This window comes from Oreochromis niloticus, linkage group LG5 (genome assembly GCF_001858045.2).
Source record: "Oreochromis niloticus isolate F11D_XX linkage group LG5, O_niloticus_UMD_NMBU, whole genome shotgun sequence".
Classification (NCBI taxonomy): domain Eukaryota; kingdom Metazoa; phylum Chordata; class Actinopteri; order Cichliformes; family Cichlidae; genus Oreochromis; species Oreochromis niloticus.
The window spans coordinates 18,748,390-18,775,839 of record NC_031970.2 but is presented as its reverse complement, the minus strand read 5'-3'; the positions used below and the strand labels follow the sequence as shown (position 1 = coordinate 18,775,839).

Below are 27,450 nucleotides of genomic sequence, written 5' to 3'. Positions count from 1 at the left end.
AAAAGAGCTGTGCTCTCAGTAACACTTCATCTCATAAAGAAACATTATAAAAAATATGAAAATAAAAAATTAGATTATTTATGATGGAAACATTGAGGTTCTGATTGTCATATGGTTGGTTTTCTGATACAAATATTCTCAAAATAATCAGCTGTTGTAGCTGTTTTTTTCTTTTTTTAACTTGCAGTTGTGCATATTTCTGTTGTCTGTGTAGATAACTCCTAAAAGCACAAGTTACTCCGACACTACAAATGATCCCTTGTAAAGGGAACATTCATTGCCATTTATTAGTTTAATGCTACTTGGAAATGTCACCTCATGCCAAAACAATCTGATTGTCAATTTGAGTGAACCACAGTACCAGCTATTTTTGCATTGCACATCATAGATAATAAAATTATCTTGACATCATGACTCGGTGTCTGGTAAATAGAAAACTGTAGCTATCTATCATGAAGCCCAGTATCTCTGCCCTGTATTTCATCAAAACTGATATTTTCCCATGAGATTTGTTTTTACTTCATCATAGTTTGATGTTTCTGGTTAGGAAATCTCTGCAAGGGCTTTAATCAGAATAATGAATCCTGTGTGTACCAGCCAAGCCCAGAGAAGAGACGCCGGAGTGCTCTGTGGTACGGCTGCAGGAGGAACCAGTGAGAGATCTGATCCAGGTCACGGTTATTAGGAGAGCTGATGTGAACGTTGTCACAGCTGGCTTTCATAGCTGTCTGTCTTTGCCACTGGTGTGTACTGGAGAAAAACAGCTACCCTCAGCATTAATGCCCTAATTGTCTGTAACTGACAGGAGTATTAACAGAGGTAAAAGAAACTGGCTAGCTTTCAATGTTTGATGCTTTAGAGGTTAAAGCTAGAGTTGTGTTTGTCTCGCCCTGTCTCTGGAAAGTGATCTGCTTTTCATTTCGATGACAGCCCGAAGCTCAGAGGGCTGCAGAGGCGCAGGAGTCCAGATGAGAGACAAATCAATTCAGTTAGCTTTTCACATGCACTGTATTTAAAACAGGGACATAACTTGTTGGTAGGAACAGACTTGCCTTAAGGCTGTTTTCTTTCTAATGGCCTAAAGGGGGTGAGTCCTCTGATTGAAGAAGGTGTGAAAATGATCCTGCTGTCCAGTTAATTTAAAACCCTCATTAAGCACTTTTCTAATGAGTTTATGTTTTCAATCTGTACTCTCAAGTCTCATTTAATATACTAGGATATCATTTAATAAATTATAGTAGACAAAAATAGATAATAAACCAGGGTATGATTCATAACCCAGATATAAGCATGCAGGATTATTTGTTTCTCCAGCAAATCCAACACCCACTCACGAAGTCTGTTTTTTAACAGAACAAGATGGTTGCTGCCAAAATGCAAAGTTGAAGCAGTGGATGGCATCAGAGTATCAATGTCTATCTGTTATTTACAATCTATGGCCCTCAAGAATAAATCACTCTGGGTGGGATTGTAAACCAGCCAGTGCATTGGGGAACCTCGTTTTAAACAGTTAGCAATATGCTCAAATTTCTTTTTATTTATTTGTTAGGACTCTGCAGGACTGATACAAATGGTGCTGAGAGAGCCAACAGTAACAGTTGTCATGTTGAGTGTTGAGCCGTAGTGTCAACACGTTAGCCGTCATGTCAAATTAACTTTTTAGCTTGGACCATTACAAACTGGAAGATGGGAGTAATACTTGGCACACGCCAGAATAATCCCAAACTAAAATCAGCAGGTACTAGATGCCCACGCTAACCCAGAGAACAGAGCGCTTACTGTAAAGAATATTTTTAAGGGAAAACACCTTGGTGTTGCCAAGTTTCTCTTTGCTGGTACTCGGTCCATATTTCCTTTTTACTCTGGTGAGTTGTTTTCACAGGCTTTTGGGCTTATTATGCATATTCCTTACTTAATCAGGCTTATTTTCTTCTTCTGGCTGGCTTCATTGTCCCAATGAGTCTAATATTTGTTTAGCATAAATATACAATGTTGCAAACTTCTTAGATGCTTGCACAAAGACTTTAAGTAAGGATAAATTATTAAAAAGAGGAGTTATAAAAGTCATAAAAGAAGCCTCTTTGTATCATTTCTCTTCCAATGGGTGATGGGATGCTGATCATAAAGATGATTTTGCACTTTTTCTTTACAGCACTGTTGGGGTCGTGCTGCGGTGTTTGTATGTGTTGGCATCAGATGAGAGAGAGCACAATGGATCTGCTATTGAATAGACCGTGAGATGCATTCCTTTCTCAGATGTTTGGATTGAAAATACCGAATTTGACTTCTGGCACTCGTCAAATTGGACGTTCCTTTGGTGACAGACTTTTTTGATACATGTCAGTATCAAAAGAAAAATATATTAGTCAGCACATCCTCTAGACGATTCACATTCCTTCTGCAACACCTGACTTATGACCACTCATAAATCCTCACTTTTTACACACATAATATTCTTTGAAGAAATGTGAAAACACAGTGGCTGAGTGAGCAAAATGAGGGAAAGAAATCAATCACTCCTGGCTTGTGAAATACAGATTTTTTTTGTAGTTAATGCAGTACTGGATGTGCTGCATATAGGTTGGGGTAGAAAGGGAAATGTGGGGACAAGTGGGAAAGAGAAAAAGGAGGGAGAGGAGGATCTATGATGTGATGGACATCGAGCTTTGGGAGGGTGAAGTAGAGAGAGGGAGATGGAGGGAGGGAGGGGGAAAGAAAATTCAGGAGACAGAGTGAAAAAGAAGTACTAACCATGTTATTTCAGACCAGTCTTTACCGGAGCATGGTCATTTATTTTAATAAAACATACTTATTAGCCTTAACAAAAATGTTGACAGTAGATCTTTTGCAACAGATCTTTGGGCATTTCTAAAATCTTTTTTTTCCTTTTGTTTTAAATGGTTTTTGATTTATTAAACCCCAGTGATGGCTTTGTCACCAGGATGCTGGAGTTTGTTTTTGGTGGTCATTGTAGCAGTGGTGTCTTTGACTTCTGCTGCAAACTATCCATACAGTTACTATAGAAGGATTTGCTATAGGCCACACTGTTACCATGGATACCGCGGCTACGACTTTGGCTACCTGGCTGCAGGTAAGTGATCATTTCTGAGCCAAAATGCAAATGAAGCAGTGGCAGCAGCTCTAATGCTGATTTTGGAATAAAATTGTAAAGAAATGCGAAAGTTACTTATTTAGCAGCGCTGATATTTAAATTGCACACCTTTGTGTTATTTTACAATATGTACATTTCTATCATATTACAGAAAATTCAACAATTTGCATTTCTCTTTTAAAACTTTAAGCACATTTCTTTTTACAGAGGGCTAAATGAACATGTAGGGAGTTTACAGTAGCAGGAGGAGTTAATCCATCTGACTGATAATGTGTCTGCTCTGTCTGGCAGCGTTCAGCTAATTTTTCTCTCTGATAAATGCATCACTTTTATCAGCACATGAAAAAATGAGCTTTATTGACTATTGCGGTGAGGAATAATCCCTATGGTCCCTTATGTAATTCTTGGTGGTGAGTCAAGATTGTTCAAAAATATTTGTTCTAATGTCCAAATTAAAAAAAAAATCACCTATCCTAAATAGATCCTAAGTAATTTTCCGTGAAGACAGCACTGTGCTGTAGGTAGCTACAGGCAGAGAATTAATACACCCTGTTTAGAAGCCAAGTGCTGTTGAGGCTTTGGCTGGAGATCGAGGAGGATTATGTTCTGGATGTGGAAAGCAGGCTGGAGTTGATCCGCTGACTGTGTGCTGCAGTCGGCACAGGAACAGCAGTTCCACAATGTTGGTCCCGTTTTATGCAAAACCAAACCAGAGGACGACATGCAGCACGGACGGAAAAATGAAAGGAGGGGCTCTGCCAGCTTTTCTGAGTAAAATGAAGCTAAAGTGGGCAGCAGAGAGCAAGAAAACGAAACTTGAGAACCATTTTTCAGCTCCGGGCACTATAACCGAGGATGTTGCGGGATATTATGGAGAGTGGATAAGTTCAGCTGAAGGATATTGCTATAATTCAGCTTCTTGGGCTGGTTTTCATAAGAGCCATTAAGCATGTAGATCTTAGTCCCTTTATGCTCATATCCTTCATTTATGTCCTTATTCTAATCATGTGCTTCTTTTTATTATCCTTTTTTGTTATCATAATAACCACTGAGATTTCATAATTTACAACACAGTTTTCAACCATCGTGTGCTATAACGTCAGGGTGACAGACTTTGGGTTCTGATTTATGTGTCACGAGTCTATACTGTGGAAACTTGAATACAGTGTTTGCGTGAAGCTCAGATTTGGATTGTGAGGGTGCCACACTGCCTGTATCCCACACAGTGTGACACGAGCACATGGAGACCAAATTTTGATTTAGACATTGATATCCGTACATCTTTTCACAGACCACAAGATGTACTATCTCAGCTGCCATGATCAATATTTTTACATATTGTACTAAAAGACTTTGTGCACGTCTATTGTGAAATGGTTTACTGGCACACACAATCTCAGAGATTCATAACCCAGCTCAGCACATCCCCTCAGGTCTATTAAAAGCTGTAGTTCTGTCAGCTTTTAGCTACAGCTGTTTTGTTTTTTTGGCCCGCAATATTCGTTTTCAGATGCAACAGCCAGCTGTTTTTGGTAAAAAAAAAAAGAAGACGAAAAGAAACAAAGAAAGAAAGAAAAAGCTCTGATAAACCCACAGTAGTTGTAAATGGGGAACATATTGAAGCATTTAGCATTTACAGATATCCCTTAGGAGTATGTGAGAACCAAAACACAACACAGAGTGAATATTGAACTTGAATTCACCAGATGACCTAAAATAAACGCTCTTTTTAACCCAAAACCATCATCTTTTCCTCTAACCAAGTACTACTGTGTCCTAAATCTAACCAAATTTGTTATCCGCCCATCCGCTGTTCGCCCATCCATCCTCTACTAATCCAAGTCAGACGTAAGTCTGGCATTTCAACTTAAAAATTAATGATGTAGCAGGACCATAATTGTGTCACTGTATACATGAGTTTATATTCAGATCCTTCTTTTAGTTTAAGTGCACTTGAAGAATAATTAATCTTCATCCATCATCTCATTTTTTTCAGTCTATTATCTCATTTTTATTCTTCCATCCACCCGATGCATAATTCTTGCCCCATTTACATTTCCCATGAAAGAAGTTGCAACTTAAACAGCTTCCCAGTCCATCAAAGGGTTCGTGCTTATATTCTGCTTATGTTGACATCAAAGGCCATTTTAAACTTTGCACATTACCCTATTTGGCACATCTAACAACTGTGGGAGTCACTGCAAAGCAAACCCACATATAGAGGCGTCTGCATTTATGCATCAATGTCCACATTTTTCTTTTCACCTAGGGAATGAAAGTGTCTGTTTTTAATGTGACGGATAGTTTGCACCACAATGAATGTTGATGAGTTATTTCTAGATTTTATTTACATTTAACTGTTTACAACGTCTCTTGAAGACCAGATGTGTGGTCTGTGAAACGAGGCAGTCAATTATGAGAAATAAATGAAATTAAACTAATATTTACGTTCAGTGAATTAAAATAATCAGCTAGTTTAGGAAAACTTTCAGAAAACTCTTTTCAAAGGAATTCCAGTGAATTCTTGAAATACTTCCTTGCTGAATGGCCGCCTGAGGTCAGGACTGTTCGGAACAACACATTTCTCAACCAGACATTTAACTTGGCACTGAATAATAGTATTTAATGATGTGTTGGCTGTTTTTACAGGCATCATCCGGCAGCCAAAAAAACATTCACACTCACCTTCTTAATGTGTCACGTCACTTGTTGCAGTCCACAACATTTCCAGTAACTCCACTGTGATGATTCTAGTAATAAAAAAGCAAAAGGGTGACTTGTCACCAGCCTGGGGGTTGACTTAGCGTCCAGCAGAACCCCAAACAGACCTCATAATTCAGAACTCACAGGGGGGTCTGCTGTGAAACACACCAAACAATTAATTTGTCTGTGACCCCTAAAATAAGAAGTGTTTAAGAACGTGGTTTGTTTCATTAGAAATCTGGTCACACTGTGAGGGATCGTGTTTCTCTCACCGCTGCTTCCCCCTTCTTTTGTTTGCTTACCATCCACATGCTTGGCTGAGAGGAATGTGTATGTTTTGCATCCTCCACTTTAACTTTCCATATGTTTTTCCACCTGAGGGGCTTTGACAAGAAGCGCAGGAATTTCAATTTGGTTCTAAATGTGCAGTAGTTGTTACCACATGGGGGGATTTGTTTTTTTGAGCTGCAACGCACTTGTAAAATACTTTCCCTTCTCATCCATCACCTCCTCCTTGCCTCCTGGGGTACATCTTTACCCTAAAACCCGTATTAAGTTCCTCTCTCGGCTTGGCATCTCATCTGGTTTTATTCTGGTAACCATTTTTTTTCTCCCGTAATGAGAAGATTTATTTAAATTGCACTCATTTCTCTCTTTTTGCCCTCTTCAGTATTTCACTTGTATTCCTCCTTCCATGCAGATATTGATGAATGCCAGGTCCACAATGGAGGTTGCCAACACAGATGCATTAACACCAGGGGCTCCTACTATTGCGAATGTCACCCGGGCTCCCGGCTTCACGTGGATGGCCGCACCTGCCTCGGTGAGTGATTTTGTTGCAGGTTTGCTGCAGATGAATAACAGAGCACCATATATGTGCTGTAATCATAATATGTATGTCAATGAAAGTGCAAACAGGTCTAAAAACATCATTTATAAAAGTTTAGACACAGTAACATGACGATAATGATGATGGGGAAGGTCTTTATTTAATCCCATTAGAGACGGAATATGAAGACGTCCAAAGGCACTTTGTAATCTAACCTCATGTAGTTCAATACTCACATAAACAATGAGACAGTGGTTTGGAGGAACTGAGCTACTGGAAGCTTCTTTGAGTCTTTGAGTGTTATTTTTTTTTTCTTTTGGTCATTATTTCATTGAAGTTTAGCCACATATGGTTTTTTGACATGGGTACTTAATCATCTAGACCACATTAGTTATGTTTCAGACGACCCCTTTGGTTCTGACAAAAAGCCCCATTGTGGTGCGGTTCAAATAACATTTGGTAGTGAAGCCAGATTCAGTCAGTTCATGAAGTTTTTCCCTTAACTGGATATCTTGTACAAAAGCCATTTTTTAAGCTCTCCTGTGAGAGAATCAGACCCAACATCCCATCCTGGAGAAAGCTTGTAGTATGGTTGCATCTATTGTTATTATTCTTTAACTTCTTGGGCCTTTATTCATTCATGTCCACTTAAAATCAATTCTCATATTCAGTGAGTAAAAGCTATTAAAGTGTAAGGTTAACCTTTACGTGCTTTGGTTTGAAAATGAGATGAGTTTGTCCACCACACAAACTACTCAACATCAACCTCAAACTACGGCAACAAACAGTTAAATTCTGTGTATCTCTGCAATGCAGAGGGCTAATGTGCTGGTTTACTTCTCATTTAGTTGTCTGGTCTGTAAACTCTTTGTAAAAGTCATTAAACATCTCATTTTGTCCAAACCCCAAAAGATATTCAGGCTATAATCACATAGGACAAAGAAAAGCAGCAGATTCTCACAACTGAGTATCATGATGTAGCTCCATCTCTCTGCTTTTCTGTGTACAAGAGCTCTATTTATAGAAGTTGTTTGAATTTGTCCTGCAGAGCTTCAGCTGTCCTGCTGCATCAGTTCAGTGTTTTTAATGATTTTGTTGCTCTGGCCTTGCGTGACTGGATAAAATAGCTTAAGGTGACTAATAAGTGCATCCTACCATTTTACTGTGTAACCGACATTGCTGATATTGACCATATGGATCTACTTCAGCTCCTCCGGACATCCAGTAGTATTTAGCATTAAACTGTAATAGCAGCTAACCAAAGTGGCTGCCTTTCTTTATATGTGTTACAGAGCCTCAGTGCTCAGAAAGAAAAGGGAATGTGAACGCCTGCAAACTTGGACTGCTGAGGATGAAGTGGAAACGAATCAAATCGAAGTGGTCCTCTAAATGGACTTTTTGCTCTTTGCAGCTAGTTCGTGTTTATGTTTGTGGCATGCAAAAATGAAATAAAGTTATTTAGATGTGACAAAGTCAGAGAAAATAAAGAAGACCTGAATCCATATATTCCTCAAGTACTTAAAAAAAACTGAGTGTTGCAGGATTACAATAAGTTAGAATGCTATTATGGGTCATTTTTTCCCCTGCAGTAAATACAGCTTTTGCCCTAACGCTCACCTGAGCTTCATTCCTGCCGCCTGTGTGGCGACTGTCATATGACCTGTGCACTGTTTACTGTACCTGTGCATTTTTCCTCTAATATCAGATATGCTAGCTTTGTGGTTTAGAAGAAAAAAAATCTAATAGACAAAAAACTATAAACGTGCCGCTGGCTTCTACGTCAGGAATGCACACAGAGTGTCCTGGATGACATTCAGAGGAAAAATCATTATGTGTTTTTTGGCTTCATAAAGTAGTTATTTCATTTTCTTATAGAGCACATCTGTCCCTGAGAGGCTCTTATGTGACAGCTGTTGCATTAAGAAATGACTGATTACGCCAACAGTTCACAAGTGGACTGACTCCAGACAAATGCTGCTTTTCTGGGATGCTTCATATCCGTCAGTTAAAACTGCAAATTGTGTCCATGTTCAAAAATACATTTGGTGCTGAAATTTCGCTGTCCACTACAAGCGAGTAAACAATTATGTCAGTTTCAACTATGTGCCAAACAGCATGAAAACATACATACTGGAGGATAAAGGACCACACATAGCAATCAACAAGTCAGTCTCCCTCTCTCTGCTCATCTTATCCGATCAGCCAGCAGAGGTTAGACGTATCCCACACACTTAGCGTGAAGCTGCATAATATTTGAGCTGGAAAGCACTCTGTGGTTTGACATGTGCTTGGGATGGTTGGATCTCGACTCTGGTCTGTGAGCATGAAAAACAGCCTTTTGAGAACACCGGGCTGTTTGGGCTTCAACCTGTTTTTTTGGGTTTTTTCTGTGAAGAGATCCAGATTGATCTGTTGCTACACAGAGGGGAGACTCAGACAAGGAAGAGCATTGAGCTCACACCGCTCTCTGCCTCTTCACCATATGCTTGCTGTCCACCGCAGGCGCGCTGCCATTCAAGTTCCTCTGTGTTTTTTGGCGTTTCTGCTGTGATAGATCTCTCATTGCTCAAAGCATAGCAGCTCTCTGAGGTGTTCTCTGAGTGTAGGAATGTCAGTAGTGTGACTGCTCTGAGAAATTTAAGATTTCTGTTGGTGTGAAACATCAGTCACAAAGACTAACATGACAAATCAGGGTGGATTGATTAGCTTCTGAAAGATGCTGGATTTTTTTTTCAGTGTTGTCCTTTTATCGTATCACATCTTTTTTTCTCTTGCCTTTTTAGCTGTCCTTTCGTGTGCCGTTAGCAACGGAGGATGCGAACACTACTGTGTGCAGCAGTCTGTTGCTCATTTTCGCTGCCGCTGCAAACCGAACTACGTGCTGTCGGAGGATGGCAAGCATTGTAAATGTGAGTGCCCCTGTTTCTGAACTCTGTTGTAGGAAGCACTAAAATCACATGTTCATATGACACACTGCAAAAAAAAGAAAAGCCCTAGAGGAATAATAATTTGATGGATGATGTAGGAAAGCACGCCAATGAAACTGAGCACTTTGGATGATTATGAAGGTGTGATCCTGCAGGTTTGATCGTAACATTAAAAACACATTGCCTCAGCATCTGTTGCCAATTATAATTATCTTACAGGATGTCTGAGCTGGAATATGATTAACTATCTTTCATGGGATAAGATATTTAATTGGAATGAGTCACAGCAGTCTTCGTGTTTTTGTTTCTCAAATTGTGTTTTGATGACCTTGTTCGTTTTAATCACTCCGATCTCTGAGGCTGTTAAGTCAAATACGCTTCTCAGAGGGTGAAAAATTATACATATATGTATTTGAAATTGCTGTCTTCTAGATGCTTTTACTTTGTAATTGTTGGCTGCAAACAGCTTCCTCTAATTTTTGCAGGAAGGTTCTCATCCAAACTGCTGGACAGGCTTACACAAGTTAAACACACACACATACAGCTATGAAGAGCAAAGAGTTGGAGGTGCTGGGTGGATTTAAACCCTCTCCACTTGCTCTGCTCTGCTTTAAGATGCAAAACAGTCGGTTTTTACAGTTTTCCCCTCTGCTGTGTTTGAAGCTTTCCTCACTTTACTGTCAGCGTGTGAGTTTACGTGTGTGAGCGCGAGCTTTTTTGTGTTACAGTGCAGGATCCCTGCGCCGATCAGAACGGAGGCTGTATGCACGAGTGTCGAGCTGATGGTGGCAAGGCCCACTGTGACTGTAAAGTTGGCTACACCCTTGCTGCTGATGGGAAAACCTGTGAAGGTAAACTGACCAGTAGTGAGTAAACTAGTAAATTGAGTGGCGAGTGAAACTAGTTTGCTAAACAATATACATACATTCGCAAGGAAAATGTTCCCTGATGGTAAAATTGCTCCATCGACTGATGTTTTCAAGGTCGAGCATCATACATCATGTAGCTCTAAAAGTTTAAAAAAAAAGAAAATAATTGGCTTTAAAGAACAACAGTTAAGAATTTATAAATGAGGAGCAGAAGAAGCAGAATTTGGATACCATCAGTGTTGGGCAACAATGACTTTAAAGTGTGCAAAAATAACTGGAATAATCTTTAAGCGCTGACGGAGTTGGAATAGATTTATAAGAAGTATAGATGCAGCCCAGATGTATTTCCTCCAACAATTTGCTCTCTTTTTTCAATGCATTTTCCTCCAGATATTGATGAGTGTGAGACAGAAGAGGCCAACTGTGCTCACGGCTGCCATAACACTCTGGGCTCTTACGTCTGTGTTTGCAACGCTGCCTATGAGCTGGGATCTGATGGAAAGCAGTGTTACAGTCAGTTTAAATCCTCATGCCTGCGTATTGTTACACGAGTGGATTACGCCACCTTTAATTTCTGTTTATATTTATAAAACATGTCTTGTTATTAACACACGTCGATTATTTTATTGTGTACTGAAGGAATTGAGATGGAAATTGTGAACAGCTGTGAGAACAACAATGGTGGATGTTCGCATCACTGCCAGCATTCAACCAGCGGACCTGTGTGCACCTGTAACCATGGTTACACACTAGATGAAGACCTTAAAACCTGCATTGGTAAGAGAGTGTGATGCACTCACATATACTTAACAATACTTAGCTGTTTAATAAATTAAGGGAGCTAAAAAATAACTGATTGAGTGTATATATGAAATTATTAGTGTAAGTTATAATTTATTCCTTTATTAGTAACTGGTTTATTTAAAAAAAACACCTGTTTTACCAACTTATCAGAATTTGCAAAGCAGCAAAGAAACTACAAAACTGTGGAGTTCCACTTTGGTGATTTTGACAGTTTCACAGTGACTCATTTTTGTTTGTTGCTCACAGTGTGCGTGTCTCTGTGCCGTCTGTTTTAGGGGTTCAGTCTTTCTTGTTTTTGGCAGACATTTTTTTGTGTTGTTATTAAATTAAAGTGCAAATATCAATTACACCACACCTTTCAAAAGTGGACTTTTTGAGCATCAATCCTTGAACTCATTTGTTAGTCCTTTAGTTTTAGTTTAATTATTAAAATGCCTAATGAATTTATTAGACAACTACCCAATGTAGGTTAACTTCCTTAAGTTAACAATATTTTTTATGTTTCTAATAAATAAGAATACAATTTATAATTCTAAACATGATTTTGACAGATTTCTAAAATGTTTGTTTGTTTGGGTTTTTTTGTTCTTATGACAGGTGGCCTAAATTTGTTATTCCAACCGTTTTATTAAACTTATATATTTAATTTATTATTAAACATTTATCTGTTAAACTGTTGAGACCTAAACCAACAAATACTCCTGTGTATTTTGAGCAGTGATGTTAAACTTTAAGTCTAATGGAATAATCCTAGAAAATATACAAACTGCATGAAGGCCATTGTTTAGCTTTAGTTTCAATTTTTTTTGGAGATACATTTTTAAACCATGTCATTCAACATAACCACAATGTGAATTGACCTTTTTGTGATTTATGTGATTTATGGCAATGCTGTGAATTAAACTGAATTAAGACTAATCCAGTCAGCTTGCTGCACCAGAGAAGATGTGGAGAAGGTGTGTGATAACTGTAATTGCAGACAAGGGTAAATAGTCATTTTTACATTTACTGGAGACGACGGCGCAGTCGGCGTAGAAGCTCACATACAATAAAACTAGAAAACAAAAGAGAAAGTGAGGCACTTTATACAACTCGAAAATATATTTTTTAAGTCCTATAATAAAAAAAAATGTCCTTGTGGTCAGGAGGTGGAAGAGTATTTTTGGAAAACAGGTCTTTGCTCATTCAAGCCAGAGTTTGCAAAGAAAAGAGCAAATTTCAGTTCACTGTTATTATCCTTCACTTGTAATTTTAACCTTAATTGGCTGTTAAACCCACACAGTTTAAATTACCTCATAAATTTTCCCTCATGGAGCAGGGAAGCATATCACTGCAGTTGGATCATAATTTTTGTCTTGCTGCTTGTTGTGCTTGGCAGATGTTGACGAGTGTGGAGAGGAGATCTCCTTTTGTGAGCAGGACTGCACCAACTACCCTGGGGGTTATGAATGCTACTGCTCTGCAGGATACAGACTCAACTCAGACGGGTGTAGCTGCGACGGTAATGTTTTACCTTCAGTCCAAGCGTGCACGGCACTTACATTTACATGAGACACAATGTTTAATCCTGCTGAATTTAAAAGGAAAGTTTCGGTTTGACACGCACAATGTTGCCTTTGTTTTAGTGAGCACAAACAGTGGCCGTTGTCAGTTTTTCCTTCTGACGCATTTGATTCTGTGGTGCGTCTGTGTTGTTTAGATGTAGACGAGTGTCTGGCCGCTAACGGTGGTTGCGATCACACATGCCAGAACAGCGCCGGTTCCTTCCAGTGTTACTGCCGCCGGGGTTTCCGTTTGGATGAGGACCGGCATTCTTGCATCCGTGAGTATCAGCAATCATGTGTAAGAGCGTGGGCGAGCGGGAATCACACCAGAAACATTCCAGTGGAAAATCCTGGCGAACTGACGCTTGTTGTGCTGTAAAGTCTAAGTCATTTAGACAAAAAGTTTAAAAAGAGGATATGAAGAATGGAAATGTCAAGCTAGGACTAGTGTAATCTACAATGAGATGCAAGGAAATCCAACTTTATTTGGCATAGATGTGGTATTTAAACAAACATTAATGAGCCAGCCTCAAATTTGATGTCAAAACTGGAAGAATCAGTGGGATACTGGTACTGCCAGAAAATTAGAGCGGCAGTAGCATTGTCCTATTTAGTGTTTAGTGTGAGAAAACCAAATTAAGCAAATCAAGCTCAGATGCTATCCTGGCAGATCAGCTGATCTCACTGCCAGCCCTCATCAGCTGATGGCTCAGCTGATAGCCTTCTATGCATCCAACTGGCAAATCTCATATGGACTGCAGTGTTGCACTTCTACCAGTGATTTTCCAACCCACACGAACCCAGCTCTTCCTTTTCATGCTGTTTGTGTGTCGAGGTCTCAGAACAGAGGCAGAAATAACAGCGTTCCTTTGAACCACCGTTGTGTTTTACAGACACATGGTATAGTAGCTGTACCAGTGATAAGTAGCACCTTTTAAAGTAATAACATTATACTAATAGCATTATACTGACAAACTAAAAAAACAACTTCCAAGTGTTCCAGCTTTTCCTTTCCTTTCCTTTTTTAACATACCACCACTTTCACTCCAAGTAAACTCTCAGATTGGCTAAAGCACACTTGGAATTGTCAAAGGATTTATTTCCATATGCAGTAATGGATCCCTGTGGAGTTAACTATAAACAGAGACTATGTTTTGTAATCTTGTGGCCTGACAAACATGCTGATTGCATTTACTTTGTCATAAAACATTTGCAAAGTTTTTCTTTCATAAAAGATTGACATCTACATTGTGTACGTCCAAGTTCATCAGCAGCTGATTTTATTCCTCTCGAGCAATTCTGCATGCTGAATAATCAGTTGAATAATACCAAATATGCTCACCGGCCACTTTGTTAGGCACACCTTTTAAAGTGATTGTTGAACAGGTTCTAGAGGATTTTATAAGTTTAAATAAGAATGAGTAACAAAGGTGATTTAAGTGACTTTGAATGTGACGCGGTTGCAGTGCCACACAAGAGAAAATATCCTGTCTTTCTTGTGATGGTGATGTAGGGAATGCCAAAGATCAGAGGGGAATGGCCAGACTGCTTTGAGCTGTCGGGAAGGCAACAGTAACTCAAATAACCACTTGCTATGACCCAGGTACACTGAAGAATATCTGTGAATGCACAACATGTTGAACTTTGAAGCATCAGAAGAACACCCTGGCTGCCATTCTTGTCAGCTAACAGGAAACTGAGGCACAATTCACTTGGACGACTGGATAAACTTGACGTGGTTTGATGAATCTTGATTTCTGCTGCAACTTTCAGCTGGTAGAGTCAAAATTCCAACAACATGAAAGCACACTTTGGGTTCCTCAGTACCAAATGAGCATCTTTTAAACTCCACAGCCTACCTGAGTATTGTTGCTGACCGTGTGCATCCCTTTGTGACGACAGTGTAATCATCTTCGGATGATTGCTTGGATAATGGATAATGCAAACAAGAATAGGACCATTTATTTCAAATATAAACTGCACAGAGTAGCTTTAAAAAGCCATCAGTGTACAATGAATAATCTGCATCACTATTGCCCTCTTCATTCGATTTACACAGCATACAATCATGTCATCATGTACAATGTTACTCAGTTGCCACATGAATAAAAATGAAAGATTCTTATAGTTATCTCTTTTTTTATACATACAATATATTTAAATGCAATGATATAAAACACATGATGTTGGTATATTTTGTATAATTGATTTTTTTTCTCACTGTAGCACTAGAAGATGCAGTCGAGGCTCTGTCCAGCGGAGGCTCTATCGAGCTGCCACTCATTCGCCCCCAGCTCACCTTGCTGCAGGACTACAGCCAACCCCTGGAGCGCTTTGACGACTATGAAGATGACGAAGGGGAGCTGAGGGCTGAGAGTAACCTGGCGGAAAAATTTGGTGAGGTTCCTCTCAAACCGCTGTTGATTTATTATCATTAACCGTAAACCTGCATCTGATTATATGGCTTCTGTGAAGCTGTCTGACAGACTTAGTGATGGCAGAAACACATCACACGATGGGGGCTAATTATTTTGCTTCATGCTTCCAGAGTGTTCGTACATCCTAATAAACTACCACAATTTCTCTGCCAGGCATGTTGAGGGTTATATAGCCTGGCAGCTGCTCTGAGTCTGAAGCAGGAAGTCAGAGGTTCTGCTTTTTGTCGCTCAAACGTGACAAAAAAAACATGCTGAACATGCAGTCTAATGTAACTGAAAGCTGAAGAGTAACACCTGCTAATATTTAAATGTATGATGTTGCAGTCCCAGTGCAATGCTTTCATTTATTACATTTGTGGTTTGGCGTTAGTGTACCAATAGAAATGTTTCTGAGGGTTAAATATCATGGAAAACACAAAAAACATATTTTTATTAAAATGAGGTAAGCATAAATTGAACACTTAAAGTTTGATTCTTGTGTTTTCAGTGTGCTTGGATGACACTTTCGGCAGCGACTGCAGTTTGACGTGCGACGACTGTTCTAATGGAGGAAAATGTAATCCGTGGAAAAACGGCTGCAATTGCCCTGACGGGTGGACGGGCATTATCTGCAACCAGAGTGAGGACTGAGCCCACAAACAAACACTGGCCCTCCTTACACACACTGTCACACGCCGGGCTGCACAGCCATGACAAAGAGGGAGATGCACACAAATGCTGATTAAAAGACTGTTGTGTGTAGTTAATACGATCAGTGGTGTAAATGAGTGCATGGGTGAGGAAATGGTGTATGCAAAAAGTTTAGTGCAAAGCCAAAAAAAAAACCCAACCGCACGCCAGAGAACCAACCAAGCTAAGAAGGGTATCTTACAGTAACTGAGCTTTGAGGGCTTTTATAGAGCACGGGCATGCTGGGCCCAGGTATTGCCAGTGTCACTGATGGGAAACGAGCCACACCAATCCTCCAATGTCTGGAAGGCAGGGTAGAGTGGGTCATCACAACAAAAACACCCGTGGAAAGCTGTCAACCTTGACTGTTTAAGCTGTAATGGATCCTTTTTTATCTTTCATCCCCACAGCGTGTGCCGAGGGATATTTTGGCAAAAACTGCTCCTTCTCCTGCAAGTGTAAAAATGGTGCCAGCTGTGACCCCGTCAATGGAAGCTGCCGCTGTCCTCCTGGTGTGAGTGGAGACTTGTGCCAGGACGGTGAGACGCTTCTCTTTATGTCTTCACTTAAAGCAGTTTTTCCTGCTAAGATAAAATCGAATTATTTTAAAGGCACACTGGATATCTTGCATTTACAGAGAAGTATTTTTTTGGGTTCAGGCTGTCCTAAAGGCTTCTATGGGAAGCAGTGCAACAAGAAGTGTAATTGTGCCAATAATGGGCGGTGCCACCGTACCTACGGAGCGTGCCTGTGTGATGCCGGACTCTACGGACGCTTCTGTCATCTCAGTGAGTCCCACTGCTTGCACGTCAACAGCTTCTCATGCCGAGCTACAAATTACAAAAGGTCAGACCTGCTGCTACTTTCACTGTGACTTCAAGTATCCATGATTCCTTCATCTTCACCTTCAGCGTGTCCCAAGTGGACTTTTGGACCCGGCTGTTCTGAAGAGTGTCAGTGTGACCAGCAGAACACTGTCGAGTGTCACCGCCGCTACGGCACCTGTGTCTGTAAAGCTGGTTACCGTGGTAACACCTGCAAGGAAGGTGAGCACAGTCACAAAGCACAAGTTGTGTTTGTGTCTGTATTCTTGTTCTTTATTACAATTATACAAATACAAAACTCAGAAACAACAACAGAAACTGCAACTTCCACCGGAAGGGCAAGAGCTATAACGAAACTTTGATGTTTTATTCTGTTAATATGGGAATTTAGTGCAATATGTTAATCTTTTTGTATCATTGTGAAGTCATATAATGCTGTTTTGTAGTAAACAAGGAGAGTGCTTATGTCCCCCAATGACTAATATTTTGCTTGAAAGTTTGAAGATGATCCAGGGGAACCTAGAGCTTTTTCCTAATTTCTGTGACCTTACGTTTTGACCTATGACCTTTGACCTTAAAGCAATACATACTAAAATGGTGTATTGTATCATCTTTGCCCATACGATTGGAGCAGAATTGGCTGAAATCTTTTGCTTTTAAAAGCTGTAAAAACTTGAGATTTCAAGATATATTCATGCAGTGTGTGATTTTAGCAAAAATTTATGGCGTCACTGTGACATCGTAGGATGTCGTATTGAAAAAAATAAATAGTGTGTTTTACAGCTTGCTCCATGCCCTTTAATATGATACATTACTCGATATGGTTTTCCTAAAAAAAAATTTCAAGATCCACTTTGATCTTGGGTGCTAACAATGAAGGTCAAGGTCAAATACCAACCAGGTACTCATGTCCCCCATGGCGTAGTATATTGTTGTGAAGTTTGAAGATGATACATAAAAAAATTGTGGACAATATAAAGTTTTGACTGATTTTCACATTTGGTGTTATTTGTGTCGAGCTGACACAAAAGAAAGAGAAAAAATGTATATAGTTCTAAGTCTTTGTTACTGCAATCCAGTATTTGTTTCAGTAACACTGTAATGCAAAAGTCCTCTCAGGCTAAAATTGTCCACACTTGCACAGTTCTGAAATATCTGATAAATATAACATACATAGTTCAAATTAATTTTACATTAAGCCACGTTGTCCATATATAAAGTGATTTGCTGATCAGGCCTCACTCTGTAGCCAACTGTTGTCACTATAAAAGATGTTTAACATTCTGACTGTAATGTATTGATAATTCCCAGATTCCTCACCAGCTTTTTCACATTGTCTCTAGAATGCAAGCCAGGTACTTATGGAACCGGCTGTGAGAGGAAGTGTGCCTGTCCATCAGGAGTGTCGTGTCACCACGTGACCGGAGAGTGCCAACGAAAGTGCCCTCCTGGTCTTCATGGGGAGAACTGCGATCAAGGTGGACGGCTTGATTTTTGCATGCTTTAGGCTTATTTGTTTGTTTTTCATGGTCCTGTGTTGACACGAATCCTTCCTGCGTGTCCTCTGTCAGTCTGTCCAGAGGGAAGATTTGGGCCCGGCTGCGTTCACTCTTGTAACTGCACCGGCGCACCATGTGACAAAGTAACGGGAGAGTGTCAGTGTCCAGCAGGCACATCAGGAAGCCACTGTGAAAACTGTGAGTGCTTAAATTTTTTTTATATATATAAGAAAACTAAACAATTGACTTAAAATTTACATGATAAAAATCATAAAAATGTTCATTATGATCTTTGCAGTGTGTCCAGAGGGTTTCTGGGGTCTAGGCTGTGGAGAAATCTGCCCGGTGTGCGAGAATGGCGGCATATGTGATAAAGACAACGGATCGTGTAACTGTCCTCCAGGATTCATGGGAAGACTCTGCCAAAATTGTAAGTAGCAGCATTTTAGGGAAAGTTTCCATAGCAACAGGCACTAAACAGTGAGCCGGATGAGAAGGACGGCAGCACTGTGGAATATTAAAATGATGCAGTTTGGATGTGAAGTGAAGGAACATGGTAGAAGTCGGAAGGGTAATTTTCTACGAATTCATATAACTCCACTTCCACTAACTGCTGGCTCTTCAATGCTCAATCACGGCGAATGGCAGTGCGAATGGAACTTGGTGCTTTTCTCATGTAGTTTGGTGCAGATGGCTGTGGTAGATTAGTCTTGTTCTTTTTTTCTTTCTTTCATGCAGTGTGCCCGAATGGACGCTTTGGTCAAAAATGCCAGATGAAGTGCATCTGCGAGAACAACGCTCGCTGTGACCCTGTGAGTGGGCGGTGCACCTGTGCTCCTGGTTGGACTGGGCACAACTGCAGGAAAGGTATCATACTGAAGCACGGAAGCAATCGCTGCTGAGCTAAACTGATGTGGAAAAACCAAATGCATGTGTGGAAAAACCAAACCCCAAAAAACCCTGAGCTCATTTATATGATTGTGTTGCAGCTTGTGATGCGGGACACTGGGGGGCCGACTGCTCACAAACCTGCGACTGCAGGAACGGAGACGGAAGCTGTGACGCTGTGACAGGCCAGTGCAACTGCGAAGCTGGTTTCACTGGAACTCACTGCCATCAGAGTATGTTATTATAGGTTTTTTAAGGGATTATACTGTAACTTTCTCACTATGCTCACTATTTAAATAATGCTTACAGTACATCCTCAGATTGGTGCCCACTCTTCTCTAAGTTAACTTATTCTCACATGTGCAGTGATCATGCTTTGTGCTACCTCCAGAAAGCACCAAAATAACATTTTTAAAAGCTCCTTGTATATTTTGTGTAATATGTCAGTGTGGTCTGTTACATCATATTTTGTAACTGTGCTGTGTGTAATATTGCTTCAGAGTGCCCAGCAGGTCTGTTTGGTCTCGGGTGCCGCCATCGGTGTCAGTGTGAAAACAACGCATTGTGCGACCACGTGAGCGGAGCTTGTACCTGCCAGAGGGGATGGACGGGGACCTTCTGTGAAAAGCGTAAGAGGAGCTGCTTGATCATGAAGCCAAATTCTCCTACTTAGCATGTATGTATGCCAGTAACAGAGAGTCTTTACATCGGTGTGTGCGTTCTAGCATGTCCTGGGGGTTTCTACGGTTTGGACTGCCAGGAAAAGTGTTTGTGTCAAAACGGCGCGAGCTGTGATCATGTCAGCGGCGTTTGTTCCTGCCCCGCTGGTTGGATCGGCCCGTTCTGCAACCTGAGTGAGTAACAGGTGCACCACAGAGAATCGTTTAACTTAACAGATGCGGTCCAGTGTTGTCGAAAAAAAAAGGTGAAATCAAAGACTCAGACTGTTTGTATCGTTGTATCTGTTGGAGCTTCATATGAAGTGAGGACACCTTTCAGACGCTGAATCACAGTAGAACAAAAGCACGCTTGGTTTCAGAGTTATTTGGGAAAGCCCAGCCCCGTCACACATGAGAAAGTACCAACCTGATGTTACCCATGCAGAAGCCTGTATTATTTACCAGATACTGGAATTTCCACTTTTGATCAGCAGGGTTCAACAGGAGGTAATGATATTGTTTGTCTCTCACGTGGCAGCGTGCCCAGCTGGTTTCTATGGGGAAGGATGTAACCGAACCTGTAGCTGCCGTAACGATGGCATCTGCCACCCAGCCAGTGGGCAGTGTGCATGCATGCCGGGCTGGACCGGACCCAACTGCACAAAAGGTGAGTTTATACAACAGAGAAAAGTGATCACCTGTACAACAGGTAAAGAACAGGTCACGAGATGTTTGTTTTTGGGTTGGTTTTTTTTTCTCAGAGTGTCCCACTGGGTTTTATGGAGCAGACTGTCAGCAGCGTTGCTTGTGCCAGAATGGAGCCACTTGTAATAAGACCAGTGGAAAATGTGCATGCGCCAGCGGCTGGACAGGCACAGCCTGTGAACTGGGTAAGGCTGAAGGATGGTGTGAGTAAGAGTCTCCATGTGTTACCACTAAAGCACTCTCACATGGATCAGGAAAAAAAACTGATTTATTGTAACTAGAGTCTTATTTTGGTACTTTTGGCTGTCGCTAATAGAAAAAGAAGAACACTATGCTGAAATCTAAAAAATGCTGACATCAATCAGTTCAGTTGATTTTATTTATTTGATTTTATTTATAGCACCAAAATTACAGCAACAGTTGCCTCAAGGTGCTTTATATTATTAAGGTAAAGACCCAACAATAATACAGAGAATACATAGAAAACCCAGACAATCAGATGATCCCCTATCAGTGAGCACCTGGCAACAGTGGGAAGGAAAAACTTCAATTAAATAGGAAGAAACCTGCAACAGAACCAGGCTCAGGGAGGGGCAGCCACCTGCTGCAACCGGCCAGGGGTGAGTGGCGAGAGACGGGATAAAGACGTACTGTGGAAGAGCCAGAGATTAATAATAACTATTAAATGCAGGGTGATGTATAAACACAGAGAGTGAAAAAGGTTTGTGAAGAGGAAATACTTACTGCATGATGTCCAGCAGGCTAGGCCTATTGAAGCGTTAGGGGATTCAGGGTCACCTGATCCAGCTCTAACCACATGCTTTATCAAAAAGAAGGTTTTAAGCCAAACTCAGAGCTGGAAGCTGAAGGCTATGCCTCCCATTCTACTTTTAAATACCCTAGGAACCACAAGTAAACCAGCAGTCTGATTATTCAAGGCCTTGTATGTGAGGAGCAGGATTTTAAATTAGATTCTGGATTTAACAGGGAGCTAATGAAGAGAAGCCAATATGGGAGAAATATGCTCTCTTTCTAGTCGCTGTCAGCGCTCTCGCTCCAGCACTTTAGATCAGCCTGAAGCCTTTTCGAGGCGCTTTTTGGACAGCCTGATAATAACGAATTACAAGTCCAATCTAGATGTAATAAATCATGAACTAGTTGTAAACCCAGTGAGGTTAAGCCTGTTTATCTGAACAATTTCATTTGAAGGTAAAATTGAAAAATGAGCACGCTTGAAATGTTATAAATAATCCGTCACTGTGCAGGGAAACTGCTCACAGGTGTGACTGTCCTTTGTTTTAGTCTGCGTGGCCATTTTCTTGCTTGTGTTTCTCATTGTTACCATATTTCCAGATTGGAGCAATTTTCCTTTTGGATACTAGTTATTTGTGCTGATAAGAATGACGGGCAGAGCTATACAAAACACACAAAACCCCTAAAAGATTGACTGATTTACCAACATCAGGATCTCATACAGATCTGGATGTATATATTCACACCTCTGTTTTTAATTCCAGCTAAAGTAGAAGATCAGCCCGCAAACTAGTATCCTTATGAGACTGTACTTCTCTATAGCTGTAATGTGATCATTTGACATAGCTGTATAGATTATCATGTGGTAATTCAGACTCATCTGGTTCCAAACCACCCCGTGAAGCCACAGAGACGTCTGATTTTTGTGAAGCCGCAGTGATGTTGGTTAGTCACGACAGAAATGCAGAAGAATAAAATCACCTGAACCTTGAAGTAAACATTTAAAACAGTGGCCTGTGGTTGTTTTACTTTGCTCAGGAAATGCATGAGACTGAGTTTAATTTGCTGCCTTAGCTCATTTGTTTTTGCCTGAAGTCTGGTTATTTGCTGGCAGCGAGTGCGTTTCTGCACCACAGACCGTGCTGCTCTGCAAAAGTCTCTGTCGACCTGGCGATGACATTCCAGCTCCTGCTCCCTCTGAGCTCCACATCACACACTATCCTCCCTCTGTGCCTGTTACAACCTTTCCCCATCAGGCTGTGCCAGGCCCAGCCCCCTCTTTGTGCTCAGGAAACCTCTAATCCTGTCGCTGGAATGTCTTCCCCTTCCAGACTCTGTGGCCACTACCTGTGATTGCCAACTTCATACTCAGTCCAATTATAAACTGTTGGGGGAAAAAACGAAGCCATTTTTGCACTCCTCAGCAGAAATGTGACAGAGCAACTTCCCCTTTTGTACGCTGTTGAAATCAAGATGTCTCTGTTCTTTCTCTTCCTCTGTCTCACTTGTGTGTGTCTTGCTGTGCACGCTGCTCTGTGTTTACACAGAATGCGTGGCCGGCCGATTCGGGGCGGACTGCCAGCAGCGGTGTGAATGTGAGAACGGCGGCCAGTGTGACAGACGGACCGGACGGTGCAGCTGCAGCGCCGGCTGGATCGGAGAGCGCTGTGAGAAAGGTGAGACCACGAGTGAAAAACTAACTCACCTACAGAAACTTTGACGTCATGGGGAAGTGCTGCGCTGTGGAAACTCTACCACTGTGATTGCGGTTCTGTGGGGTTTTGTTAATTATAGCCTCTCATTTGCACATTTTTCTGCCCAGCGTGTGATGTTGGACTGTTTGGCATCGGCTGCCGGGAGCGATGCCAGTGTCTGCACGGAGCTTCATGCCACCATGTCACCGGAGAGTGCCAGTGTCCACCAGGGTGGAGAGGGAAGCTCTGTGACAAAGGTACAAGCCCACAGTCAAGGAAAATTTTGTGCTCTTGCAACCTCTAGTGGGCAAAACTTGCACTGTTTCAATGATTAACTCTATATTTTAATTTTTTTGCATTCAAGGGCAGGATAAGGGAAAAAAGAAACGAGTTCGATAGAGCACCTTGACATATTTAGCATTTTTTATGCAAGTTTTCATCTTTTTCTGAGCTGTACTTGTGCATGTTTATACCTTTAATTCATTTCTTATTAAATATAAGGCACACATGTTTTATTCCAGTCCATTTATCGTCCATACCTACTGTATGTTACTCCTAATTGTTAGTTAAAAAAAGAGACATGCAGAACTAAATGTCTGATTCTGTTTTCCTTCCACATCCTTCAGCATGTTTGCCGGGTACATATGGAAAGGGCTGCATGCAGCGCTGCAGCTGTGCACAGGGCACGTCCTGCCACCACATCTCTGGAGAGTGCGGCTGTCCTCCCGGATTCACTGGCAACGGCTGTGAACAGAGTGAGCTCCGCAGGACTAACTTTTTCTGACAAATTAAATTCAATGCCACAGTCCTTCCTAAGAATTATAAACACTGCAAAATTAAAGAGACATTTCTGGTGCCTCAGAAAGTAAAAATGTCTTTAAGCAAACTGTTTATTAATGAACTTTTCCTTTTTATCAGCTTGTCTGCCTGGAACCTTTGGGCAGAACTGTAACCAGGTCTGTCAGTGCTCTGAGACAAATCAGCTCTGCCACCCGGTGTCTGGATCATGTTACTGCGCTCCAGGTTACCACGGCCCCAAATGTGCTCAAAGTATGCATAAACAGCATATTCATGCATAAACACTAAACCAAGGGAGCATGATAAAGCAAGTTTAAGGTTTTATTATTCATTTTTAGTCTGCGGAGAGGGTCGTTATGGTCCAAACTGTGAGAGTGAGTGTCAGTGCGAGAATGGAGGGAAGTGCATTCCTTCCACTGGAGCCTGTGAATGTCCAGCAGGATTTATAGGACCGCGCTGCAACATCAGTGAGTCCGAGTCAAACTTTGATGATGACGTTAACTAAGTAAATAAGTGTTACGGTGTGGAAAAGCGTGTGATGCATCCTTGTGGTCACAGCGTGTCCAGCTGGGCGCTACGGTGTCGACTGTGCCCGGGTGGCATTGTGTGGAGAGGGAGCCCAGAATGACCCGGTCACCGGTCGATGTGTGTGCGCCCCTGGACGCAGAGGAGAGGACTGTGGAAATGGTGAGCTTTCATTATTGCTGATACATTTGTGTTGTATGGCCTGTGAGCTAGATCTCTGGAAACAGGCCCTCTGTTGATTTCAAACTCTTCTTTTATGTTTCCATTCATGTAATAAGGGCTGTGTAAGTATTATATCATATATCCAGCTGTAAATAGTACTAGGACAATAGAGGTACAACAAGAGGGTGGATAAGTTGTCTATATAGAAAAGGCACCCTAGAAAGGCTGAGTCACTCTGAAAGACCATGTAGGCGAACATTTGTGTATTTCATCATCTACAGTACATAATTTAATGAATAGAAAACTTGAAGTCTGTAAATAAAAGACAAGTCTGAAAACTAATACTGAATGGCGTCGTCTTCTGAGATTACCTGCTGAGGTGGCACCACTTTTAAACAGTGCACAGGAACAACACTGGCATTCACTCTGCTGGACCTCATCTAATGTGTGGGGTATGTGGGGGCCTTTAGTACACATTGCATGGGATGATGTCTCTTTCAACAAAGGCTCTGCTTATTTCAGCAACACACTGACAAACTCCATTCTTCACTTATTACAGGAGCATGAACAGTAAGAAACAGTCCACACCATTGAAAACACCATGAGATGAAAATACAGCAGGAGGCCCCAGATTACTGTTTACCTGTAATCCTTTATAATGAGCAAGAATAGAAAACTGTGCTTTCAGAACTACAGCATGTTATGACATTTGCCTGGATATTTTCTTAAGTTTAATTGGAGTGTGTGTTTGGCCTCAGGCTGCCCTGCAGGCTGGTTTGGGGCAGAATGTGCTCAACGCTGTAACTGCAGTAATGGAGGAGTGTGCGACTCTGTGACCGGCAACTGTACCTGCGGTCTGGGCTGGACTGGTGCACACTGCAACATAGGTGATCACCTACTCTTTAAAAAAAAATCATCAAAATATTGTATTTATTGCATCTGTCCATTACCACATATTTGATCTGTTGTAACATGTTGAATCTAAACATAATCAGGTGTCACAGCGAGTCATGTCCTCTGTTTTATTCTTCCTGTCCCAGAATGTCCGGCGGGAAGATTTGGTGCCAACTGCCAGCTGAAATGTAGCTGTCAAAATAATGGCACGTGTGACAGAGTGACGGGGACGTGTCAGTGCGGTCCAGGCTACTATGGGCATCTATGTGAACACGGTGAGAACTGAACACAACACACAAACACAAAGAATGACCTCCATCGTTGTCTAAAAACACATCAGTAAGTCATGTAGTTGCACATCATCCTGCTCTGTTAATGCTTTTTGTATATGTTGTATTTTTTTTTTAAATATCTTGTGTTCACGGTTGCTGAAGTTTTGAATGAAGTCAAAGCTGTGCGAGAGATTGCAGTACACATGAAGCACCTCAGTAGTTTTTAAGGTCCTGATGAGATCATTCATGCCGATGCACAGATGTCACAGTAGAAGAAGTCTTTATAAATTTAACTTGTATTTTTTGAACACGCTGAACATCAAAAGGCTTAGAAGGTTTATAATTCGATCAAATCAGCCCAGCATTTGTATTCTAACCTTAAAGCTCCACTTTAAAGATGTCAGATTTGAGCCCTTAAGTTTACAGTCATTTATTAATTAATGCACAAGATTTAAACTTCAAAGGTCGACTTTTATTCTCCTCCCGTGAATCCCCCTCCCCCCAAACTCGTTAGCCTGCCCCCCTGGTTTCCACGGCCCGCTGTGTCGGATGCAGTGTGACTGTATGAATGGCGCCTCCTGTCACCCGGTGTCGGGTCGGTGTATCTGTTCTCCGGGATTTCACGGAGCCCGCTGTCACAGAGGTCGGTCCAATCTGTTCTCCCAGATGAAATCAAAGAATAACTGGCGTGTTTTTGCCTATTTTATTCTCTTAAGAAAAACAATAATTTCATGTTTCCAATCATTCACTCAGCGTGCGAACGGGGTCGCTACGGTCAGGGCTGCGTCCAGATCTGTGACTGTGAAGACGACGCTCAATGTGATCCTGTGTCAGGAAGATGCCTCTGCTCCTCGGGGAAGACTGGACCCAGATGTGACATTGGTAATCGCTCACGCATTTTTGAGAATACACAGCCATCAAACGCGTACCGCATTTCATCAGTGACATCACTTTCAGCTGATGTGCCTTCATTACTCATTAGCGATGATGAGTTATGCAACAGAGACATAAGTGAGATTTATACACTGCTGCTATGATGAATGCACTGCACTGTATTTTCTTCAGCATACATGTGATGATGGCAGTCACATACACAATCAGCTTGTTCCTTTAATATGGATGGAAGAGACGAGTATTTCAGAGAAATAAGTGGAAGAATTTGTTTAGGTGATGGTTTTTTAAGGTTGAGATGAAAGGCTGCAAAAGCAATTATGATATAGAAATTGGAGAATGTAGTAAAAACACCCCAAAGCTACACGTGTATGCAGGGCTGGTGGAAGGAGTGAAACTCTTGCATTGGCCAATTCTCCAGCTTAGACCCTAACCCAAACTGATTTGGTTTAAGACTTGAAGAGAGCGAGTGTGACTCACTGCAGCGGCTAGCCCGAACTAGCTTGCAGGCGTCACATACACACACAGCTTTCACATGCTTTCTTACCAGTAAAGGTATTATTGTATAAATGCATGTAAAGAGTTGGTAAAATATACTTTTAGTAAATACTTTGATGCCTAAAAATGGCTCCTGTCATATATAGTGCCCAGCTACATTTAATAACAGAGGAAAACCAAGATTACAATATGAAAAGACAAAATCAGAGACATTATTTAGAATTAAATTAATTACCAAAATTGCAAAACATATACATTAATGGTATTCTGGGCATTCCTTGTGTTGCACTAAATATTTTTTGATATTAGTGTTAAAAAAGTGTTTGTTTTATGCTATTTGTGAACAAGTTTTGACATTTTTATATTTTGACTCAAAAAAAACATATGAAGCAAAAATATGTTTCCCTCCACTCTCAGCGCTGATATGCTGATCAGGCATAACACTGTCAGTGGTTGGGATGTGGTAGGAGCCAGTGAACATTTTGTTGTCAAA

General features: G+C 41.1%; 1 protein-coding gene across 3 annotated transcripts in view; it reads left to right on the top strand.

The window, feature by feature from the left end:
• Positions 1-27,450, top strand: part of megf6b (multiple EGF-like-domains 6b) — a 58,740-nt gene that overhangs the window by 29,312 nt on the left and 1,978 nt on the right. For 2 of the 3 annotated variants that reach the window (XM_005459004.4, XM_019359297.2), the window contains 31 exons: positions 6,516-6,638; positions 9,428-9,553; positions 10,300-10,422; positions 10,831-10,953; positions 11,080-11,217; positions 12,623-12,745; positions 12,944-13,066; positions 15,015-15,185; positions 15,714-15,845; positions 16,306-16,434; positions 16,555-16,683; positions 16,807-16,941; positions 18,063-18,197; positions 18,291-18,416; positions 18,517-18,648; positions 18,957-19,085; positions 19,208-19,339; positions 19,607-19,735; positions 19,832-19,960; positions 20,304-20,432; positions 20,527-20,655; positions 22,771-22,899; positions 23,046-23,174; positions 23,544-23,672; positions 23,836-23,967; positions 24,054-24,182; positions 24,274-24,402; positions 25,161-25,289; positions 25,443-25,571; positions 26,083-26,211; positions 26,322-26,450. In XM_005459004.4, coding sequence (XP_005459061.2) covers positions 6,516-6,638; positions 9,428-9,553; positions 10,300-10,422; positions 10,831-10,953; positions 11,080-11,217; positions 12,623-12,745; positions 12,944-13,066; positions 15,015-15,185; positions 15,714-15,845; positions 16,306-16,434; positions 16,555-16,683; positions 16,807-16,941; positions 18,063-18,197; positions 18,291-18,416; positions 18,517-18,648; positions 18,957-19,085; positions 19,208-19,339; positions 19,607-19,735; positions 19,832-19,960; positions 20,304-20,432; positions 20,527-20,655; positions 22,771-22,899; positions 23,046-23,174; positions 23,544-23,672; positions 23,836-23,967; positions 24,054-24,182; positions 24,274-24,402; positions 25,161-25,289; positions 25,443-25,571; positions 26,083-26,211; positions 26,322-26,450 — 4,038 coding nt within the window. Of the gene's footprint in view, positions 1-2,711; positions 3,092-6,515; positions 6,639-9,427; positions 9,554-10,299; positions 10,423-10,830; positions 10,954-11,079; positions 11,218-12,622; positions 12,746-12,943; positions 13,067-15,014; positions 15,186-15,713; positions 15,846-16,305; positions 16,435-16,554; positions 16,684-16,806; positions 16,942-18,062; positions 18,198-18,290; positions 18,417-18,516; positions 18,649-18,956; positions 19,086-19,207; positions 19,340-19,606; positions 19,736-19,831; positions 19,961-20,303; positions 20,433-20,526; positions 20,656-22,770; positions 22,900-23,045; positions 23,175-23,543; positions 23,673-23,835; positions 23,968-24,053; positions 24,183-24,273; positions 24,403-25,160; positions 25,290-25,442; positions 25,572-26,082; positions 26,212-26,321; positions 26,451-27,450 lie in introns of those variants that run through there. The other variant, XM_005459005.4, reaches the window with a different exon arrangement.